An 18947-nucleotide genomic window follows, 5' to 3' on the forward strand; every position below is an offset into this window, starting at 1 on the left:
GCCTGACTTTTGCCACGAGACAGTTGCTCGGAGGTGGCAGCTCCGCCAACTAATACCTCTCTTTCAAGCTAAGGGGGGGGGGCAAGCTTTTCTTAATCCTGCAAAGTTAAAAACTGTGTATCAGGGTCAGAATAATTTTTTATTTTTTATTTTTTCTGAAATTCAGGCCAAAGAGTACTTGCATTCACTTAAGGCTGGCTCTTGAAAGTAGGAATGGCATAAACTGGGCATACAAATAGGTTCTCTCTATATGCTATCTCTCTCTCTTTTGCATGCTATGCTGATTTTTTGGGGGGCACCGCAGGGAGCGTCACCAGCTTCCCATCACAGGGACCTAGGTCCCATTGCCACAGAAAAGGGAGGGTGTGGGGGGGTGGGGGCACGAAGGGGGGGCCGCGTGTGGTGGGGGTGGTCGAAGGAGGAGGGTTCAGGGGGGGTATATGAACAAAAAATGTGTTCCACAGTACACTTTCAGATTTTTATTCTTTTTCTGTTTTTGTTTATCAGGTTTTTTTAGCCCAAAGAATACGTGCTAAAAGTCAGGCTTCAAAGATTAACGCTATCTATGATGCTCAAGGTACACTAGTTCATGATCCCCAGACTATTATGAAGGTGCTTCACCACTTTTATTCTGAGTTATATAGCCAACCGAATATTGGTGACCTTCCTCTCGATCTGGGATTACCCGCATTGACGTCGGAACAGCTGGATCCGGCAGATGTAGAGGAAATGGATATGCCGTTCACTTTTGAGGAAATTGATCAGGCATTATTTAAAATGCCTTCGGGTAAGGCTGCTGGGCCAGATACTCTTCCTATGGAGGTTTATAAGGTATTTTTTCATGAACTGCGAGAGGATATGTTGAACACTTTTGAGGCGGCTAGACAAGGATCCCCTCCTCAATCTTGGGACGAAGCGCACATCGTTATATTTAATAAAAAAGGGAAGCCTCCTGATCAGCCAGGATCCTATCGTCCCATCTCTCTGGTTAACTGCGACGGTAAATTGTATGCCAAACTCCTAGCCAATCGAATGGCCCCGCTTGTCGCTGGATTGGTTTCATTGCAGCAGCATGGGTTTGTTCCTGGTCGGGGTACAGTTGACCATGTTAGCCGGGTTGTTGCTCTTCTCGACGTCGCACAGGTCAAGTCCAGGTCTCTGGGTCTCGTCCTGCTCGACGCCGAGAAGGCTTTTGACCGGGTCGCATGGAGTTTTCTCTGGGAGATAATGGTGCGTATGGGGTTTGGGGGTGGTTTTAGCAGCGCTCTTCAGATCTTCTATCAGGCTCCTACTGCGAAGATATGTTCAATGGGAATTAAATCGGAACCGGTTCAGATCTGCAGGGGGACCCGTCAGGGTTGTCCCTGCTCTCCTCTTTTTGCGTTGTATATTAACCCCTTTGTGAAAATGTTGGAATAAAATACCCAGATCCCCCCCCCCCCCTCCCCTTTTGTTGTTCAGAATTTGCCCTTTATTGTTTTTGCTTATGCTGACGATATCACAGTGGTTACCACCAACCTTGATACCGCCTTGCCGGTCATTGAACAGCTTGCCGATTCTTTTGGTAGATATTCTGGTTATAAGTTGAATACTGCCAAGACTCAATGCCTCTGTACGAATCCAGCCACAGTATTCGATCCTAGGGTAGTGGAGGAAGTAGTGTACCTTGGCATCAAGATTAGATCTAATTTGGATGACATGATTTCAGTTAACTGGAATGATATCTTGGATAAAACTAAGTCTACCGTGGTTTCTTGGCAGAGTCTCCATCTTACTCTTGTGGGCAGATCCAACCTGTTAAAAATGGTTATTTTACCAAGAGTACTTTATTTTTTTCGCGCAGTTCCCTTATTAGTCAAAAAACCTCAGATTCGGCAGCTTCAGTCAGTATGCGAAAAGTATCTGTGGGCTCCTGGAAAGATTCGAAGAGCCTCCCGTTTGATGACGCTACCTCTTGCTCGTGGTGGATGGGCTGTCCCTGATTTTGCGCTATATCAAATGTTATGTCTACTCTTGAAGATGCGCATCCTTCTCACAGGGGAAGAAGTTGGTAATCCTGCAGAAGCCCCTACTATCTACCAGATGGCTCTTGGTTGTTTTGCTAAGAATTGTTTGCAAATTGAACCCAATAGCTGTCTGATGAGAGTGCACATCCCCAGCCCCTGTCACTCCAAAGCCAGACAGACAAACCCAGTAGAGGCACACAGGATAGCTAAGCAACAAAATGCCTACTTTCTAAAAGTGGTATTTTCAAACACAGAACATAAAAATCATCTTTACTAAAAGATGCATTTTTATATTCTGAGTTCAGCATGCTAAACCCCATTTCTCGATCTTGTCCCAATGGGAAGATATGCTCATAAGATGTTATAAGTAAACTCCCATTATCCTATGAGACAGATAGACTTTCCATAGTGAAAGATGAAACACACTGTAATTCACTACCTGGACATGTCACACACACCAGTACATGCCATACCCTTAATATACACGGCACCCTGCCCACAGGGGTAACTTGGGCCTACCTTAGGGGTGACTTGCATGTAAGAAAAGTGACAATTAGGGCTTGGCAAGTTGGTGCACTTGCCAGGTCGACATGGCAGTTACAAACCGCACAGACTCTGCAATGGCAGGTCTGATAACCCTTTTCAGGGCTGCATGGGTGAGTGGCACAATCAGTACTGCAGGCCCACCAGCAGCATTTGATTTACAGGCCCGGCACCCTCAGTGCACTTTACTAGGGACTTACTAGTAAGTCAAACATGCCAATGATGGAAACGCCAATCCATTATACAATTTACAATAGGAGCACTTGCACTTTAACACTGAACAGCAGTGAGAAAGTGTGCAGAGACACTGAACCAGCAAAAACCGAGTCAAAACTAGGTCGGAAAGGAAAAAAACAGGGGAAACATGCCAAAAGATGGCAGGTATAACAGGGGCATTTATAGTTATCGATAGATGATGATGATGAGAACCAGCTTCTATAATATATTGTCCGATGGGGTCCTTGCACCTAAGAAGGTTTGACAAGGGGGTCTCGACATCAAAAAGTTTGAAGACCACTGATCTAGAAGATCATTATTGGATTCTTAGATCTGTTCTACATATCTTTGAACCTAATGGGGTGGTTGTAAGGAAAGAAAAGTGCGAATTCTGGAAATGAGACATTGATTTTTCGGGGCAATTCCAATAAAGACCTGGGGATAGTTAAAGCAGTTGTAGAATGTCCAGAACCCAAAAACAAGGTGGAGCTGCGCTCATTCATTTGGATGGATGAATTTTATTCTGGACTATGCATCTAAGAGGAGGGCTTTCTCTAATATGTTGAAGACCAAGGTTCCATTTGGATGGGACAACTCATGCCAAGACACGTTTGAGTGTATTACGTTTGAAAGGACAAATGCTAGGACATGAAGTCCATATGATCCTGGTTTGTCTTATACCGTCACAGTGGATGCCAGCAAGTATGGCTTGGGTGCTGTTCTAACTCAATGTTCTGATGAGTGCAATGTTGTTACAAGTTAAGCTTGTAGAGTGCTGCGAGAGCCAGAGATAAATTATTCGGTAAGCGAGAAGGAGTTGCTGTGCGAGTGAAAAATTCAGAAGTTGTGTGGGGCAGAAAATATGTTATACAGACTGGTCACAAGCCCAGTGTATAAATTTTGATATGTGACGAGATTAAGCGCACCACCCCTCGTATTGCTTGCTTGACAACCAAAGTGCTTCAGTAGGATTTTGAAGTGAAGTACGTTACAGTACAGTACATTACAGTAGAGGGAACATCACAGCAGATTTTCTATCTAGGTTACCTGTCGGTGATCAGGACACTATAGACCCAGAGGGTGACAAAGAAGATTGCTTTATAGCACTAATTGATGCTGATGAGTGGAAGTCCTGTTCTGAGACTGATTGGATGACAGCTGGTGAGAATTATTTAGTTTTGTCAAATGTCAAAGAATTTATTGTTGGTGGGTGGTCTAAGGAAAGGAACTTGTGTTCAGAATTTCAACCTTTTTCTAAAGTTGCGGAGGATCACTCTATTTAGGACGGGGTGGTGATGAGGTGTGACAAATGTTTGTCCCCAGATGTTATTCGTCCGTTGTTAGTTAATAATTCTCATGAAGGACATCTTGGTTCAACTATGACAAAAAGGAGGATTAGAGCCCATTATTGGTGGCAGTTTATGGACAGGGATGTGGACACAGTGGTAAAAGAATATGTAGTGTGTAGGAGAGCAGAAAAATGGTTCAAGGTCGTGAATCCACCTCTACAGCGATATCTTTGCCTGAGAGGCCATGGACGAAGGTGGGTATGAATATGGTGGGGCTTATTAATTTTCTTCCATATCACTTATGTGTTTGTGTTGATGAATTACCATTGTAAATAGCCAGAAGTACAGTTTTTTTCCCTTCAGTTCACACGGCTAGCAATGCGTTTCTTGAAAGGTATTTTTTTGAGGGAAGGTTTCCCAAAGTCTGGTATATCAGACAATGGAACTCAATTTGTAAGTCGTGAAATGAAGTTGTTTCTGGAGGAATCTGGTGTAAAACACTTGGAGTTCTCTCTACCACCCACAAACCAATGGTTTGGTAGAGAGGATGAATAGAGTTGTGGTTGAGTGCGTAAAGTGGGCCAAAAACAATTACGATGTGGATGAAGCCATGAAGTCTAAGTTGTGGTTTTATAGCACAACACCCCATTCACTCACGAAGGTGTCCCCTTTTGAGCTCCTCAGAGGACGTAACTCTACCGCTGTACTTTTCCCCACCTGGTTAGCCAAAGCTGTACAAAGAGTAGGTACTACAAAGCTGGATCAGAGGTCAATGGTGAATAGAGTGGAAGGGTTTCAGAAGAAAAGGAAAGACTGCTATGATGTTAAAAAGTCAGTCAAACAGTGTTTTGACCAGGAAATGTCATTTGGGATAAATGTAAAGATTTTGGGAAGAAAGGAGGCACCAGTTTTGGTGAACCCTTGACAGAAATGAAGGTTTGTGGGAATGCGGTGATGGTAGAGGGTTGTCATTGGTGGAATGCTGGAAAATTTGTGAAAATTCAAGATGGAGTACGGAATGGGACAGAGGTCCGTGAGAACAGTTTCCAAACAGGTAGAAAATAGTGGCAATTTTAACAAGCATTTGCAATGCAATAGATCTCGCATGTACGCGAGTTTAAGCTATTGGTATTGTAAATAACATGGCTTTTATTTATGTTTTAAGAATCAAAACATAAATAAAGGGCATTGTTATTTATAATGCCAATAGCTCAAACTGCTTAAAATGCGAGACCTATTGCATTGCAAATGCTTGTTTCCAATTGTAACTTCATAAGATCAGTGAATAACCATTTCTAAAATCTGGTTAGTCATAATGTTGGATGTCAATAAGAGCCATACATAATAGTAAGATGACTTTGAGAATGCAAATTCTTTAGAGTCCACAATTAGTTGGAGGGCTTACATGGCTTATAGATGTTTTTGAATAGCGTTGTATATGAGAAGTACTTTGGTAATGTGCGTGAGATTCCGAGGCGTGTTACACCTTATCACATCAAACGTTTGGCTGAACTTTCAAAATTGGTTGAAGCAGAGAGATTTGTGAGGGGCAGTGTCACATTTGGATGTCATTTCCAAAACGTCCTTATCAATTGTCATCTGCCTTCTACCAACTGGGTAAGTTTATGTGGCACTGGGACTGGGTCCAATCAGAATTGTTAAACGTGGAACCCATGAAGTCAACAGGCACCTGCTGGAACAGGAAACTAAGATGTCATCCTGTTTTCGAGGAGGCATGACCAATGGATGACCACAGATGCTAAAGTGATGTCTATAAAATTCCCAGAAGCAGAGATAAAACAACCTAAGGATAACTTTGAACACCATAGTAGTAGGCTTATTGTAACTCCCTAGCAGCAGGGGTGTGGTATTATATGTGTAACCACAGATACCACAGAAATGGGCAATTGGTGTTCACCCAGAGATAATAAAACAATGGTGCTCTAGCAGTAAACTTTAGGTATAATTAATAAGAGGATGAAAAAGGTTGAGACTTGAACATACATTTGGAGGTGTTTGTGACCACTGCAATGTGAATGACGATAGGATGTAATAACACAGATGTTTCAAACGTAACCAAAGAGAAAGACCTAAAAAAATAATCTATTTCACTGCAACTGACCCCAGATTTCAAGTCGAAAAAGTGGTAGCTTGTTCAACTCATCATGCTCACCGAGATGTTAGCCATAACTTGCCTCCGCCGTGAGTATACTTAGATTTAGTGGCTAAACAATAAAGCGGCCGGGATTTGTCTTAGAAGTTTACGACATTATTCTCCCCTCAGACATGTTTTCTTACCAGCCTGCTCCGTTTCTCCGTCGCGCGCACTACGCAGTCATGTCAGCGAATAATGCGATGCTTTGATAATATATTTTAAACCTGGTTGCTGCTTTTTTTTGCATCTTAAGGCAACTGTGACAGATAAACCTTTAGAAATTGAACAGCTCTGGCCTCACCATGATTAAAGAGGTTTCTTCCACTGCTGCTTTCATCTTAAACAGGTTCTTGCCTGAGACGCTGTGCGCGAGCGAAATCTCCAGTCTGGGTGGGCGGGGCCTAATGCCGACAGGGGGGACACCAACCCCGCTTCCACAGAAGCCGGACACAAAAGCAACGACAATAGAGGTCGCCAAGGCGAAGCAGCGCATGCGCTGCATCGCAGGCGAGACCTAAAAATGGTCACGAGGAAGTGTAACAACTGGTTTTGCGTAAGACGTGTACCATGGAAAAACTGTGATGTTACATGTTGTAGACCATGTATTTAATGTGAGACACTGTTTCCAAAAGTTTTATTTTGTAGCACTGATATTTGATTATAGTTTTCATAGGATGTTTCTAACGTTTCTTGTTGTTTAAGGTTTATTTGTGTGATCTATTGTGGTTTTGTTTCTGCTTTGTTTTTCTTTTGTCATTTTATTATTTGGGCTAGGTATTTTAAAATGTTTAAAAAATAAAAAATAAACTATCTTGTGAGCGTATTTATGCATTGGGAGTGTGGAATGTAGAGTGTGGGGGAGTCAGTTGGTGCCAGTCCTGCAGAGAGACCATAGCGGTGTCTTCTTTTTATTACTTACACTTGAAATAAACTTACAGAAATCTACAACGTACTGTGCATTATTGGTGCATCACAACACATGTCTAAGGTGAGTGCCCACAGAGGAGTGGCAGTGCGTTAGCGTTTCGTTTTCCATTTATGCTTTTTATCCTTTCATAATTTACAACTCGAGGACTAAGCAGTGTTAAATGATGCAAGTAGTCTCTTAAGGTGACAAGCAACGCACTATTGTACGGAAATATACTGGCCGCTATCTAGCATCTTTGATTCGAACTGTTGCTGAACTACAACAAATGTTTTCTGTTTCAGGTGAAATAGCCCTTCTGATGAACCGCCCCCGTGCGGCCACAGTGGTTGCACGTGGCCCTCTGAAGTGCGTGAAACTTGACCGACCACGGTTTGAACGTGTCCTCGGACCCTGCTCCGATATCCTCAAGCGGAACATCCAGCAGTACAACAGCTTTGTGTCCCTCTCCGTTTGAAACGCATTCGTTCTCCCGAATCGAACCGGCAAAAACCGACACATGCTTCACAAATGCAGACTGCTTTTGTTTCCATTTGCAGCGCCCGACAGCCCACCGGTATTACAGCTTCTGTCTGTTTAAAGCAAAAACACAGGAAAAAGCTCCCACCGCTTTTCTTTTTAAATTTTGGTCATTGCTGGCTCTGCCGTCTCCTTCATGTATAGAAGGAGTTCTATGGAGACTTTAGCTGTCATTGCTTGTCTTTGTGCAGAATATAGTGTCTCGCTTTGGCAGTGCGTGCTGTGCTGCTTTTGGTGTTGGGCATCTGTCCTATCGCCAACAGAAGCCCTAGATTAAGGATGTAACAGTGGAGAATATTTTTTTAATGATGCAAATTATGTAAACCTATTTTAGGCTGTGGTCACAATCTGCTGTATTTCTTAAAAATTAAATGATACAGGCGTTCACTGTTTTTGAGAATGAAATTGTATGGGCTCAGTAATACGTAGTGCATCAGCTAGTGGGGAAATTATACAAGATCTAACAAGGAAGCCCTGACGTTTTTTTAAAATGAAAGCATTCTTTTCATATACGTTTTCCTGGAGGTGGGTCGAGGGAATGAAAGGTGCCATTTCCAAAGTGGGTACCACCATAATCTAGTTGGTTGCCCAATCGTCCTACTGTTTTTTTAATTTGTTGTGCAGTAGTCTTCGAGTAAGTATGATTTGCTTGGTAAATTCTTTATCAGTTGTGTTGGTGTCAGCTTTCATACCTTTCAGTGTGGTGTTGAAATTCGAGAGTAAGTTTGTTTTGCCACACCAGCTTCGACAGGCCTTTATTGTGATGAAGAGGGCGTTGAGACAGATGACATTTACGAAAGCAAAGCATAACATGAACTCGTCTTTCATGTCAGCAGCAGTTGTTTTAGTCCCTAGCTGCCCATAATCATGCATTTCACTGAAGCAATGAGTGCATAAATTGAGATTCCTGTTGCCTACCTTTTCCACACATTTCATGTATTTGAATTAATGCTTGTTGCAGTACCTGTATATATATTTCAGTATTTCACTGGCTTTATGTTAATAATGTATGCACCAATGATACCAATGCACGCCTGGCAGGATTCTTCTATGTCATTATGGATGGTTTTATTTCCTCAATTGTTTACCAAAAAATGCGTTGTTTCGTGAACCTTCAGCATATCTTTTCATGTTTGCTTTCCCATAATTTACTGGTGGAGCTTTTTTATTACATAAGTCATGAAGCTAAATGGTTCCTTTAACCAAAATAACTGTAATGAAAAAATACAACTAACACAGATGTAATTATGATGCTCATGATACTAATAGGGCTGTCATAGAATGGTCAGAGCACCTAAACCGTGTAATGCCCTTTAAAATGGGCATTTCTTGTATAACTTCAATGGGCCGTGCCCATCTCATTCCATCAAAAGTTGCCCCTATTCAGGGTCTACAGATTAGCCCAAAAGGGCAAATTGTTTTTGCCTTCACGGGACATCCAGGTTCGAGTTGGCTTCCTTCTGATCTCAATCACCCATGGTGCTCTTTGTCTCCTCTCCCATTAATGGAGTGGTGCCTGTCCTGAAATACCCAAGACCACTGCGGTAATGTTCTGGATAGAATTTTGATCAGTGTGTTAATGTAAGCCATTACCTCCTTTGTAAGTTCTCCCTTAAGTGCAGCAAACAGTTTTTCCAACTTCGAATCCCTATCTCCTAATATGTAGTAAAGAGTTTGGTTTGCAGGACTTGTTCATGCATTTAGAACTGGTTTGTCACCAAGGAAAGCATTTTTTGACTCTCCCTAACCCCCCCCCCCCCCCACAAAATATGCTATTGAAAGATGCTGTTGACCATGTTTTTCCACGTTTCTGTTTGTGAGATAAACCTTGGTAACTTGCAATTATGGACTTTCAAAGTAACCTTTTTGTTCTTGGTCACATGTGATATATATTTTTTGATTTCTGGATATTATTTTTTTTCCAGGTGGGGGGCGGTGGCAATGTACATAAGTGTGTGCTCTCTGCCAATGTATAATGTAACCATTTGTGAATAAATAATTTTGGATTGTGGCATGGGTGGTTAAAACCATGCTTCAAGGAAGGCAAGCATGCCTGTAAGTAATGATTTTTTTTCAGTTCAAATTTATTTCTTAACATAACATGAGCTCTATCCTGCAGTATTTAGAAAAGCTGAAGCCTGATTTGATCCTTGTCAAAGCACCTATGTAATTCAGCAATGTAGCTCTCCAGCGGCACATGTATTTACTTTATATAATGACCCCATGTCAGTTTTTCATTAAATGTACTTTTAAATGTGTTGCAAAATGCATACTCTATTTTGTAGCTCTTCTACAAGATTTTGAAGTAAGAGACCCCAAATATTAATCTGTTATAGCTTTACCTTATTGTGTGCAATTTAATAATTCTTGAAATCACAATTGGCATAGTTTGCCTTAGCGAACATATTCAGGGCTTTTGAAGTACTTTTTGCTAGGCCACCTTTAGCGAACGTATCCAGTATATACTAGCCCTAGAGTGATAGCCAACCAGAGGACCATTTTTGTCTTGTTATCAAACTATATAAATTTGATTTACTGTATGTGCTATTGATGGGTTCTGTATCTCTGCGTGAGAGATGTACACACATACATAATTCCTTTTGTTCTAGATTGTCCTAAAGGCAGGTCGAGCAATAAAAATCTTAAATTCTTAAAGCCATGTGTTCTGCTTTTTATGTATAACATATGTATTGCTTTAGTTTAAAGTCAATACAGACTATTTCTTTCTGAAAACATTGTTGGTTTGACGTTGGCTGTTTTAAAACAAAGAGGGAATTGTGTATTATGATACTACTTTGTCTACTAAGTGTGACATTTATGCACACAATTAAATGTGCCCCTTTATTTCAACAGATTACACGCCTAATTCTGAATAATTCATTTTATGCAGACAGTTGTAACTCTAGCATTTTGCTGCCTTACCTTCCAAAGAAGTTGAGGACAATCACAGCTGTAGACATGGCCATAAATAAGTATGGGAGAGGAGGTGTGGTCGATGCAGCCAAGATGGAGGATGCCTCTGAACGGCTCTCTCGAGATCTCCTCCTGTCCTCCCCACAATTCTGGCACCATCAGTCTGTTTGATGGTATCCACATCCCCCTGCTGCCTCCCTGAACCAACCCAATTGCCCTGCTTGGCCCTGTGCTTCTACCCTATAGCCGGACCATCTGACACTTTGCCCAGCACGAGCACACCGGTGCCCCACGCAATATGGCAAAAGCCCTGTAGCGGCAGCCCGTGCCTTTGGGCCCGTGCTTCTAGACCCTAGGGGGAACATTTAAGTGCTGCAGGCTGCTCCACTAAAGTTGCTCGCCTCCCCCTCATCTGTTGTGGAACCTTGCGGCATGGAACCAACCCTCCATGTGGGGCCACCCTCACCATTACTCGGCCACGCCCGTGCTGGACACTTGGCTGCCATGTGAGGCTGTGAGCAGAGGGCCGCCTTGCCTCCTCAACGGCCTGTATGACTGTTTCTGAGGGGCGACGTGGTGCGTTGCAGGGCTCGGGCCCATGAGGGTAATTCCTGCTTTTGCTGGGGTTCCAGAGGCGGTGCCGCTTCGCTGAGGGGGCCGCTGTGGTCCCCGGCTCCTTGAGACTTTTGCTCACCCTCCTGGCTCCCGGCAGCCTACCCCGTTGCGTGAGTGCTGGTAGACATGGACATCACGTGCTGCATTGGAGCACCTTGCTGCTGACACGCACTACATGTAGTGCCGATCTGGATTCATCTACACCACGTATGCTGTGCTGGCTGTTACCTAGAGACAATGGAACCTGATGTGAGGGTCCGGGGCCTCACGTATGGACACCTCCTCCATCGGGAACCAGCATAATTTTATCAATTTCAACAGAGGAGCTTCGGTGGGTTGATAATTGGTGGAACGGTTGCGGGGAGGGCACCCTTGTGGCCTGGATCCTGGAGACGTGGATGCCTCCATCCTCCTGCCTGCCTCTTTTGACTTTTGCCTACTGTATTGGAGCCCCCTCCCATATGCTCCATCTGCTGCCACTTCATCTCCCTCCTCACTGTGGGTAGGGGAGAGAGTCCACCTTCTGCTCTGGCAGGGCCCCATTGCCACGGTCTGGACATCTTTACCTTACACCAGGCCATGCCTCAGCTGCTCATGCTGCCTCACCTTTGGGGCAAGAAGGCTGAGGGGACTTATCAAGCACCCCACCCTGCCTGCTACCTGCTGTACGAGGGCCTGTACGGACACTCACTGGCGCTCTTGCTTACTAGCTCGCAGTCACTTGCTATGCGGCACCTCTCCTAATGGCCCAGTCCACGACCCCACCATACTGAGATGAAAATGGGGAAAGATGGACAACCTACCTCGACCTCCCAATCGAAGATTGAAAAATTGGCCACCTTTGCCATCGAACACCCCAACAAGTCCACAGGGGGGGCAAGTCCTCCATGTCTGACCCGGTCTCCCCAGAAGTGCTTCATATGCTTCAAGCCATTCTGGCTTCTAAGAGGCCTTGGGAACCAGAATCCCAGAGGTTGGGGTGGATGTGACCCTGTTGCGGCAGTACCTGCGCAACTTTGCGAGAAGGATCACAGAGGTGGAGTCTCATATATCAACTCTAGAAGATGACTCAACGGACATTAAAACCAAAGTCTCCGCCCTACAGGTCACGGTCAGGACCCTCAAAGCCTGAGCAGAGGGTTCTGCAAATTGTTCCTGAAGGAACAACCTTTGCCTGGTGGGATTCCCTAAGGAGGTTGAGACCCCTGGTTCGACAGCCTTTGTGGAGACCTGGATACCCTCCTGGATCCCGTAGGACTCCCTCTCGCCATGATTTGTAGTGGAGCGGGCCCACTGCTCGCTAGCACCTGCCTACCCTATGATCATTCATGTCCTTAACTACAGAGACCACAACGTGGTATTTTGCAAGGCCCATGCCCGAGAAATGCTCTCATACCACTCATCGAAGATCATATTTCCCGACTACACGAAGGTGACCCAACAGCAACTTAAATCCTTTGATGAAGTAAAACAAAAGCTCAGAGCCATGTCTGTTCCCTGTGTTCTGCTCTTCCCCGCCAGACTGATAGTGGTGCACGGCTCCTGTACTCATTTCTTTTACACCCCAGAGGCGGCTTGGGAGTGGGGTACTGAGCAGCGGAACCTGCGCAGCCATGACTACTCTGGACGCGCAAGACTGGGGTCCTTGACCGCCTCGCAGAAGGCTACAGCTCTCGCCCATTCTCGCAGGTGCCACAGGTCCAGGGGTTTCCGGCCTTGTTCCCCAGCATTGTCGGACTCTCGCTACCCAGGATCACAGCCTCCCCCTGGGATGAGGCAGTCCATCAGCCATCCTCTGTGACACCCAGAAACCGAGGGACAATGATGCACATGGACACTCACCACTCCTGATGCCATCATCTTCAACAAAGGGACTCTCAATGTTGCTCAGGACTCACATTTGACCCAGGATGCCTATTACCATCGATATCCTTTGTTTACCGGTCTGTATGGAGGAGGTCTCCTGCTTCCTCGAATGCCCCATTATGTACTCAGTGTTCATTATGGATTGTTTTAGGGCGACAGATTATTCCGGGGTGAAGGTGTGGGATGGGGGGGGGGGGGGAAGAGGGGAGGAGTTGGTGGGTACTGTTGATGGTTATGTTTGATTGTTTCATGGTTTCCTTGCTATTTGGATTTCCTTATGTTTTGCTTCTCGCTACTGCCCTTTCTCAGTAGAGCCCTGCGGTCCCCACACATGACACAGCGTGACCGCACCCATGACGCAACACACCCTTCTGTCCTGGAACGTCAATGGTCTTTTAGACCGTATTAAGTGCAAATTGATTCTCCGGTGTTCCCACCTACACCACCCAGATGTACAGGATAACAACCTCCTGGGTACCAAATGCTCCTTAGGTAGGTTTTGGTACACCTGAGTCTACCACGCAGGCTTCACTTGGGGCTCCTGGGGTACGGCAATCCCTCTACACAAAAATTTCCATCCTGCGATAACCTAGACATTCTATGATTCGCAGGACAGATATGTGGGGGTGGCGGGTGGATGAGACAGTAGGCAATACACTGTGTTGTCCCCCCCCACACACTTCCCTCACATGCAAAACCAGACACTCTGGGACTTGACCCAAATTGTAGCTGTCTGCCCTCTTTCTCCCTAATTCTAGGGGGCGACTTTGATGCAGTGATAGACCCACTCTCAGACGTCCTTGGCCCTGTTTCGCAGGACAGATGGGCCCGAGCCCTCACGGGATGGATGACCACACTGGGCCTGTGCAATGCCTGGAGGATTTGGAATCCACAAACAGAAGCCTACTCGCATGTGTTATCTTCCATATGTTCGATGTCCCGGATTGACTATAGCTTCCTTTCGGCTACCGATGTTTCGGCCACCGCAGTTGCATCGATGCTCTCCTGAGGTGTGTCTAACCATTCTCCACAGGTCCTTTGGCTGGCTGGCCCATGTCTCTCTGGTTGCTCTATGTGGCGCCTCAATCCTTGGCTTGTGATGGATAAGGGATTGACCGACCACTTAGCTGAGGATCTTGCATCCTACTTTGATCCTAATACTGGCTCTTAGAGACTCAGGCACTCTATGGGCAGCTAGCAAATCCACAATACGGGAGCGGGCGAGGAGCTATCTTAAACAAAGAAAAATACAGGCAGTACGACTTTCTCAAGCTAGAGGCACGCATCCTTAATGAGACCAGGGTGACCCTAGCAACCACTGAAAAATCACCCGCAAACTTGATATAGACAGAACTGCGCCCCCACCCCTACTTTCAAACGAGGTGCGCCGATCCTGGAGGGCGACCACTCGGCATATTTATGTTCACGGTAGCAAAAACGGGGCACTTCTATATGGACTTGTAACCCGGGACATCGCGTCCCACTTCATACCTGTTGGGGTTGACGACTCTGTGACCCAGACTGCCCCTGGTATCATAGCAGTGTTTACAGCCTACTATCGTCGGCTCTATGCCAGTGACACACGTCCTCACGTAGAATGCATCCACCTGCTCCTCAATGACCTCCTGCTTACATCTCTGATGGCAGCCCAGCGAGCTGCACTCGAACCACTTACAGATGATGAAATCCACATCCACATCACCATCAGAAACCTAGATGCCGGGAAAACCCCTGGCCCAGACAGCTTCCCTCTTGAGTATTACTCCACCATCCGCGACCAATTAGTTCCCCACCTACTTCGACTGTACAATGAGCCCTTCAATAAAGGGTCCTTCCCCGCAGATTTCGATCTAGCGACTATAGTTATTCCCAAGACCACTCCGCCCTTGCTGTACCATGAATCCAATTGACCGATATCCTTAATGAAAGCGGATATTAAAATCTATGCAAAAAGTTTTGCGACCAGGCTTCACTCTGTCCTCCCTGCCGTGACCCACCCTGATCAATGCAGCTTCATGCGCTCTGTGCCACATGGGTAAAGTGACCGGAGACCTAGCACTATTTCTTGCTGACTTTGAAAAGGCCTTCTTCACTGCCGGCTGGACTACTTTGGCTGCCGTTTTCAGGCAATTACCTCTCTTCTATATTCCCACCCCATGGCTCAGGTCCACGTTAATGGGATGGTATCTGATAAATTTCCGATAAAACGTTGCACCCAAAACGGTTGCCCCCTTTCCCCACTGCTTTTTGCCCTGGCCATTGAGCCCCTGACACGGCTAGTCCATTGTGATGCACAACTGGAAGGATAGCAATGGCTGAACGCTTCCGAGGACAGAATGGCGCTGTATGCCGATGTTCTTCTCTGTATGAGGGACCCGGCAACTTCGGGCACCCGGGCCCTCGAATTTTTTTTACTTATTTGAAAAGGCCCCTGGCTTGCATCTTAATACAACAAAGTTCCTCCTCATCATCCTGTGAGGCGACACCTCGTCGGTGAACTGGAACGTGGGCATTCCTCGCCGGCAACTCCGCTTCAAATACAAAGGTATACATGGGGCAGCCGTGCCCGAACTCATGGGTGCCCTCAACTTGACACCTAACCTTGAGCACCAAAAACAGCTTAAATGCATGGCACGATCTGCCCCGGAACCTCCTCAGTAGAGTTGCACTAATAAAAATGATGGGTTGATTGTCTTGAAGCTTTTCCTTTGATGTTTTTGTTTCCTTTTTAGTTCTAGCCTATTCTGTTTACTTATGAAAATTTAATAAAATTTGCTTCTCAAAAAAACAAATTAAGTATTGGAAATGCATAGTCACTTAAATTCAGAGACCATCCGCATTTCCCACATTTAACCATGGGCATTGCTAACCTACTCAGTTCTTAATATTGCAAAAGGGCAGTGTTTGAATTTCTGCATGTCGTCTCATCTTTTAGGTGTGCCCTTAACTGTAATCTGCCTTATCTTTGTTTAGGGTTTAGGTTTTCTTCTGCGAAATGTAATTTGCCATCAAAACGCCTTATAGTTTAGTTTGACATACATCACTTGTTTAAAATAAACTTAGGTGGAACAGTCAATTCTCTGTGGCTAGTGTAGATTGAAAATCCATCTCTATCATTGGTAACTTTTATTTGGTGAGTTACTCTGGAGGCCAGGGTAGCACCTAATGTAGCATGGTCTAGATCTGCAAGCCTATAGAAGCTTGGGCACAACAGCTGAAAAGAATAACTGGCTGCAAAGAGGGGAAATTGGCAATTGATATTAGTGTGAATAGGACACACTGAACTGACTTTCTCAGGAATTTATCCTGGGTCATTAAAATATATATTTTATATGTTGAAACGTGTCCCAGGTCTGTGCTGAACTCGTTCCTGACATAAACTCAGTTTTATACCACAGTTTAGGCAAATGTAGCCTAATATGATTCTTATAGCACTGAGATATATGGCTTGTAAATAGCTCTAGTATATCTAAAGACAATTCATAGAATTTGAATCTATGTGCCTGTTGAATAAATTAATACATTTTTAATTTACAAGTTTGACAGACTGTATCAGTATCACTCGAATATATGTATCAAAATGAGGATTTGATATGATGTTTTTAGTTTGGCAGCAATCTAGTATCCAATAGAACTTTAGTAGTGGTGCATTGGTTTTAAGGGTAAAGTCTCCCATAGCTGTAACTTAAATCAGTCCTGAATTCTTTCTATTTCTCAAGAAGTATCATTGTTCCATCTAGCATCTGAATGCTGAGAGATCAGCTGCCTGTAGATTTTGATCAAGGGCAAGACGGCCTTCAGCAGGACCAACATTCACCTCCTTTGATAGGGTTGTACATGAAGACAGTCTCCTCGAGTAGTCAAATGTAGAAGGAGCAATTTGTTTCCCTTAATGGACCTACAAGTTGCTGAATTAATAATGCACCAAGCATCTATCAGAGTAGGAATGTTCATGACCTTCAAGGCACTGATTGATCTCTTTTGAATTTAATGGAGGTGATCAGAGCCAGAAGAAAATCTATGACCTGGAGTTGCGTGTGGAGCAGGATAGCACTTAGGTGACTCAAGCAGACTCTTGTCCATGTGCAAGCGAGTCTGGTACAACAAACACAGCTCAACTTTCACTTCTAGTCATGGTACTGAACTTTGTGCTGATGTAAAGTTAGCTGATGTAAAGTCTGCTTTAAAAGTGTATGCGGTCAGGGGGAGAATCTCGCATTTATCACTATTTAATCGATATCCAGAAATAAGGGAGAAGGATTGTACTTCTGCTAAGAAGGCAGAAATTGATTCGTTAGGGTTTGAAATAAAAAGCAGAATGTCATCGACGTAAGCCGCAAGTTTAATGTGAGTTGTGGGTGTTTCAAAACCATGTAAAAGCACGTTTTGACGAATTTTGGAATTGAAAGGTTCAAGGGCTAGATTAAAAAGAAAAGGGTATAAGGAGCATCCCTGCCGTACTCCTCTACTGAGATAAAAAAAAATGAGGATATTAAACCTTTGGTGTCTACCGCGGCACATGGATTTGAGTATAATAGGGAGATTAAGGATATAAATTTAGGACCAAAACCAAACCATTTAAGGGTATAAAATAAGTAACGCCACTCAACTCTATCAGAAGCCTTTTTGGCGTCTAATACTATTGCTGCAAAAGGATGTTTTAGATGTGAAGCTTTGGATAAAATATTATTGAAGAGTCGTGTGTTATCTGTAATTACGCACTCCTTAAAGCCAGATTGTTCTTTGGTAGGTAAGAATCTAAACGAAGTACCAATGCTTTAGAATTTTTTTTAAAGTCTATGTTTACGAGAGAGATAGGTCTATAGTTTTTACAAAACTTTGGGTCCTTGCCTTCTTTGGGTATGAGGCAGATGTGTGCGTCTGAAAAAGATCCAATTGATTTTTCCAGAAGGCAAAACGAATCAATCAAGAGTAGTAGCTTGGGTAATAATAATTTGGACATGGGGCTTTCAGGTGGGGAGCCTGGACCCTGAGCGGCTCCCCCTCGAAGTTTGCTTGCACTTCTCTGGGAGCGTGTCTCACACACGCTGGAAACAGCCCTGTGCCTGCCAGGCCTCACATTGCCGGGCCACCCAGGACCCCCAGTCCAATCAATCCAATCAAAGCATTTGTAGAGCGCACTACTCACCCGTAGGGTCTCACGGTGCTTGGGGGGGCGGGGGGGGGTGCCGTTACTGCTCGAACAGCCAGGTCTTCAGCTTCTTCCTGAAGGAGAGGTGGTCCTTGGTCAGGCGCAGGTAACGCCAGAGGTGCTTGGATGAGAGGAGTGGTCCCCCATGGATAGTCAGACCCTACATTACAGCGCTGTTATTCGTGTGGGCATGGAACCTTGGGAGATGCATGGACGAGGGTGGGTCTAGCACCCTAGAAAGAGTAGCGTGATGCCAGGTTCTTTGCCCTGCCCGATTTGTGAGTACAAGGGCTGCACTGGGGCCCATCAGAGCCTGTGGAAGGCCCCTGCTTTGGCAGGTGTGCCCTGTGCTTACGGACCACACTATGGATTTTGTGTGCCCCCCCCCCCCCCTCCCTGGCTGAGACCTCTTGCAGAGCACCTGTGCCGCCATCTTGTCCTGCTGCTGCTTGGATCTCTACCTCTTTTGGTTCGCTGTTTTTTGATTGGGGCCTGCTTGGTGCATCAGTGGGGGCAAAGTTCTACCTCTTTAACCTTTGGCCTCCCCAGTTTCTACGGGGGCTGCCCCTCCTCCCTGGAGGAATCATTTAGTGGGGTAATAGGCCCCTCACCTTCTAGACCTCTGCTGACTGGCAGTAGGGATGTGCCTGGCACCCTTCACTGAATCCTCTGAATAGGGTAGACTCAGTCTCGTGCTACAGCCCTATTCAACCTGGGCATTTCTCATCATCTTATCCTACTAGGCCGG

The 18947-nt window shown here is 45.0% G+C and overlaps 1 protein-coding gene across 1 annotated transcript in view; it reads left to right on the top strand.

Annotated features, from left to right (window-relative positions):
* Window positions 1-10308, top strand: part of PRKAR1A (protein kinase cAMP-dependent type I regulatory subunit alpha) — a 299228-nt gene extending 288920 nt beyond the window's left edge. The window contains exon 11 of the mRNA XM_085617303.1: window positions 7419-10308. Within this exon, the coding sequence (XP_085473429.1) occupies window positions 7419-7591 (173 nt within the window). The 3' untranslated portion in view covers window positions 7592-10308. The remainder of the gene's footprint in view (window positions 1-7418) is intronic.
* The last annotated feature ends 8639 nt before the right edge of the window (window positions 10309-18947 follow it).

The sequence above is a fragment of the Triturus cristatus genome, chromosome 7 (genome assembly GCF_964204655.1).
Source record: "Triturus cristatus chromosome 7, aTriCri1.1, whole genome shotgun sequence".
Lineage (NCBI taxonomy): Eukaryota > Metazoa > Chordata > Amphibia > Caudata > Salamandridae > Triturus > Triturus cristatus.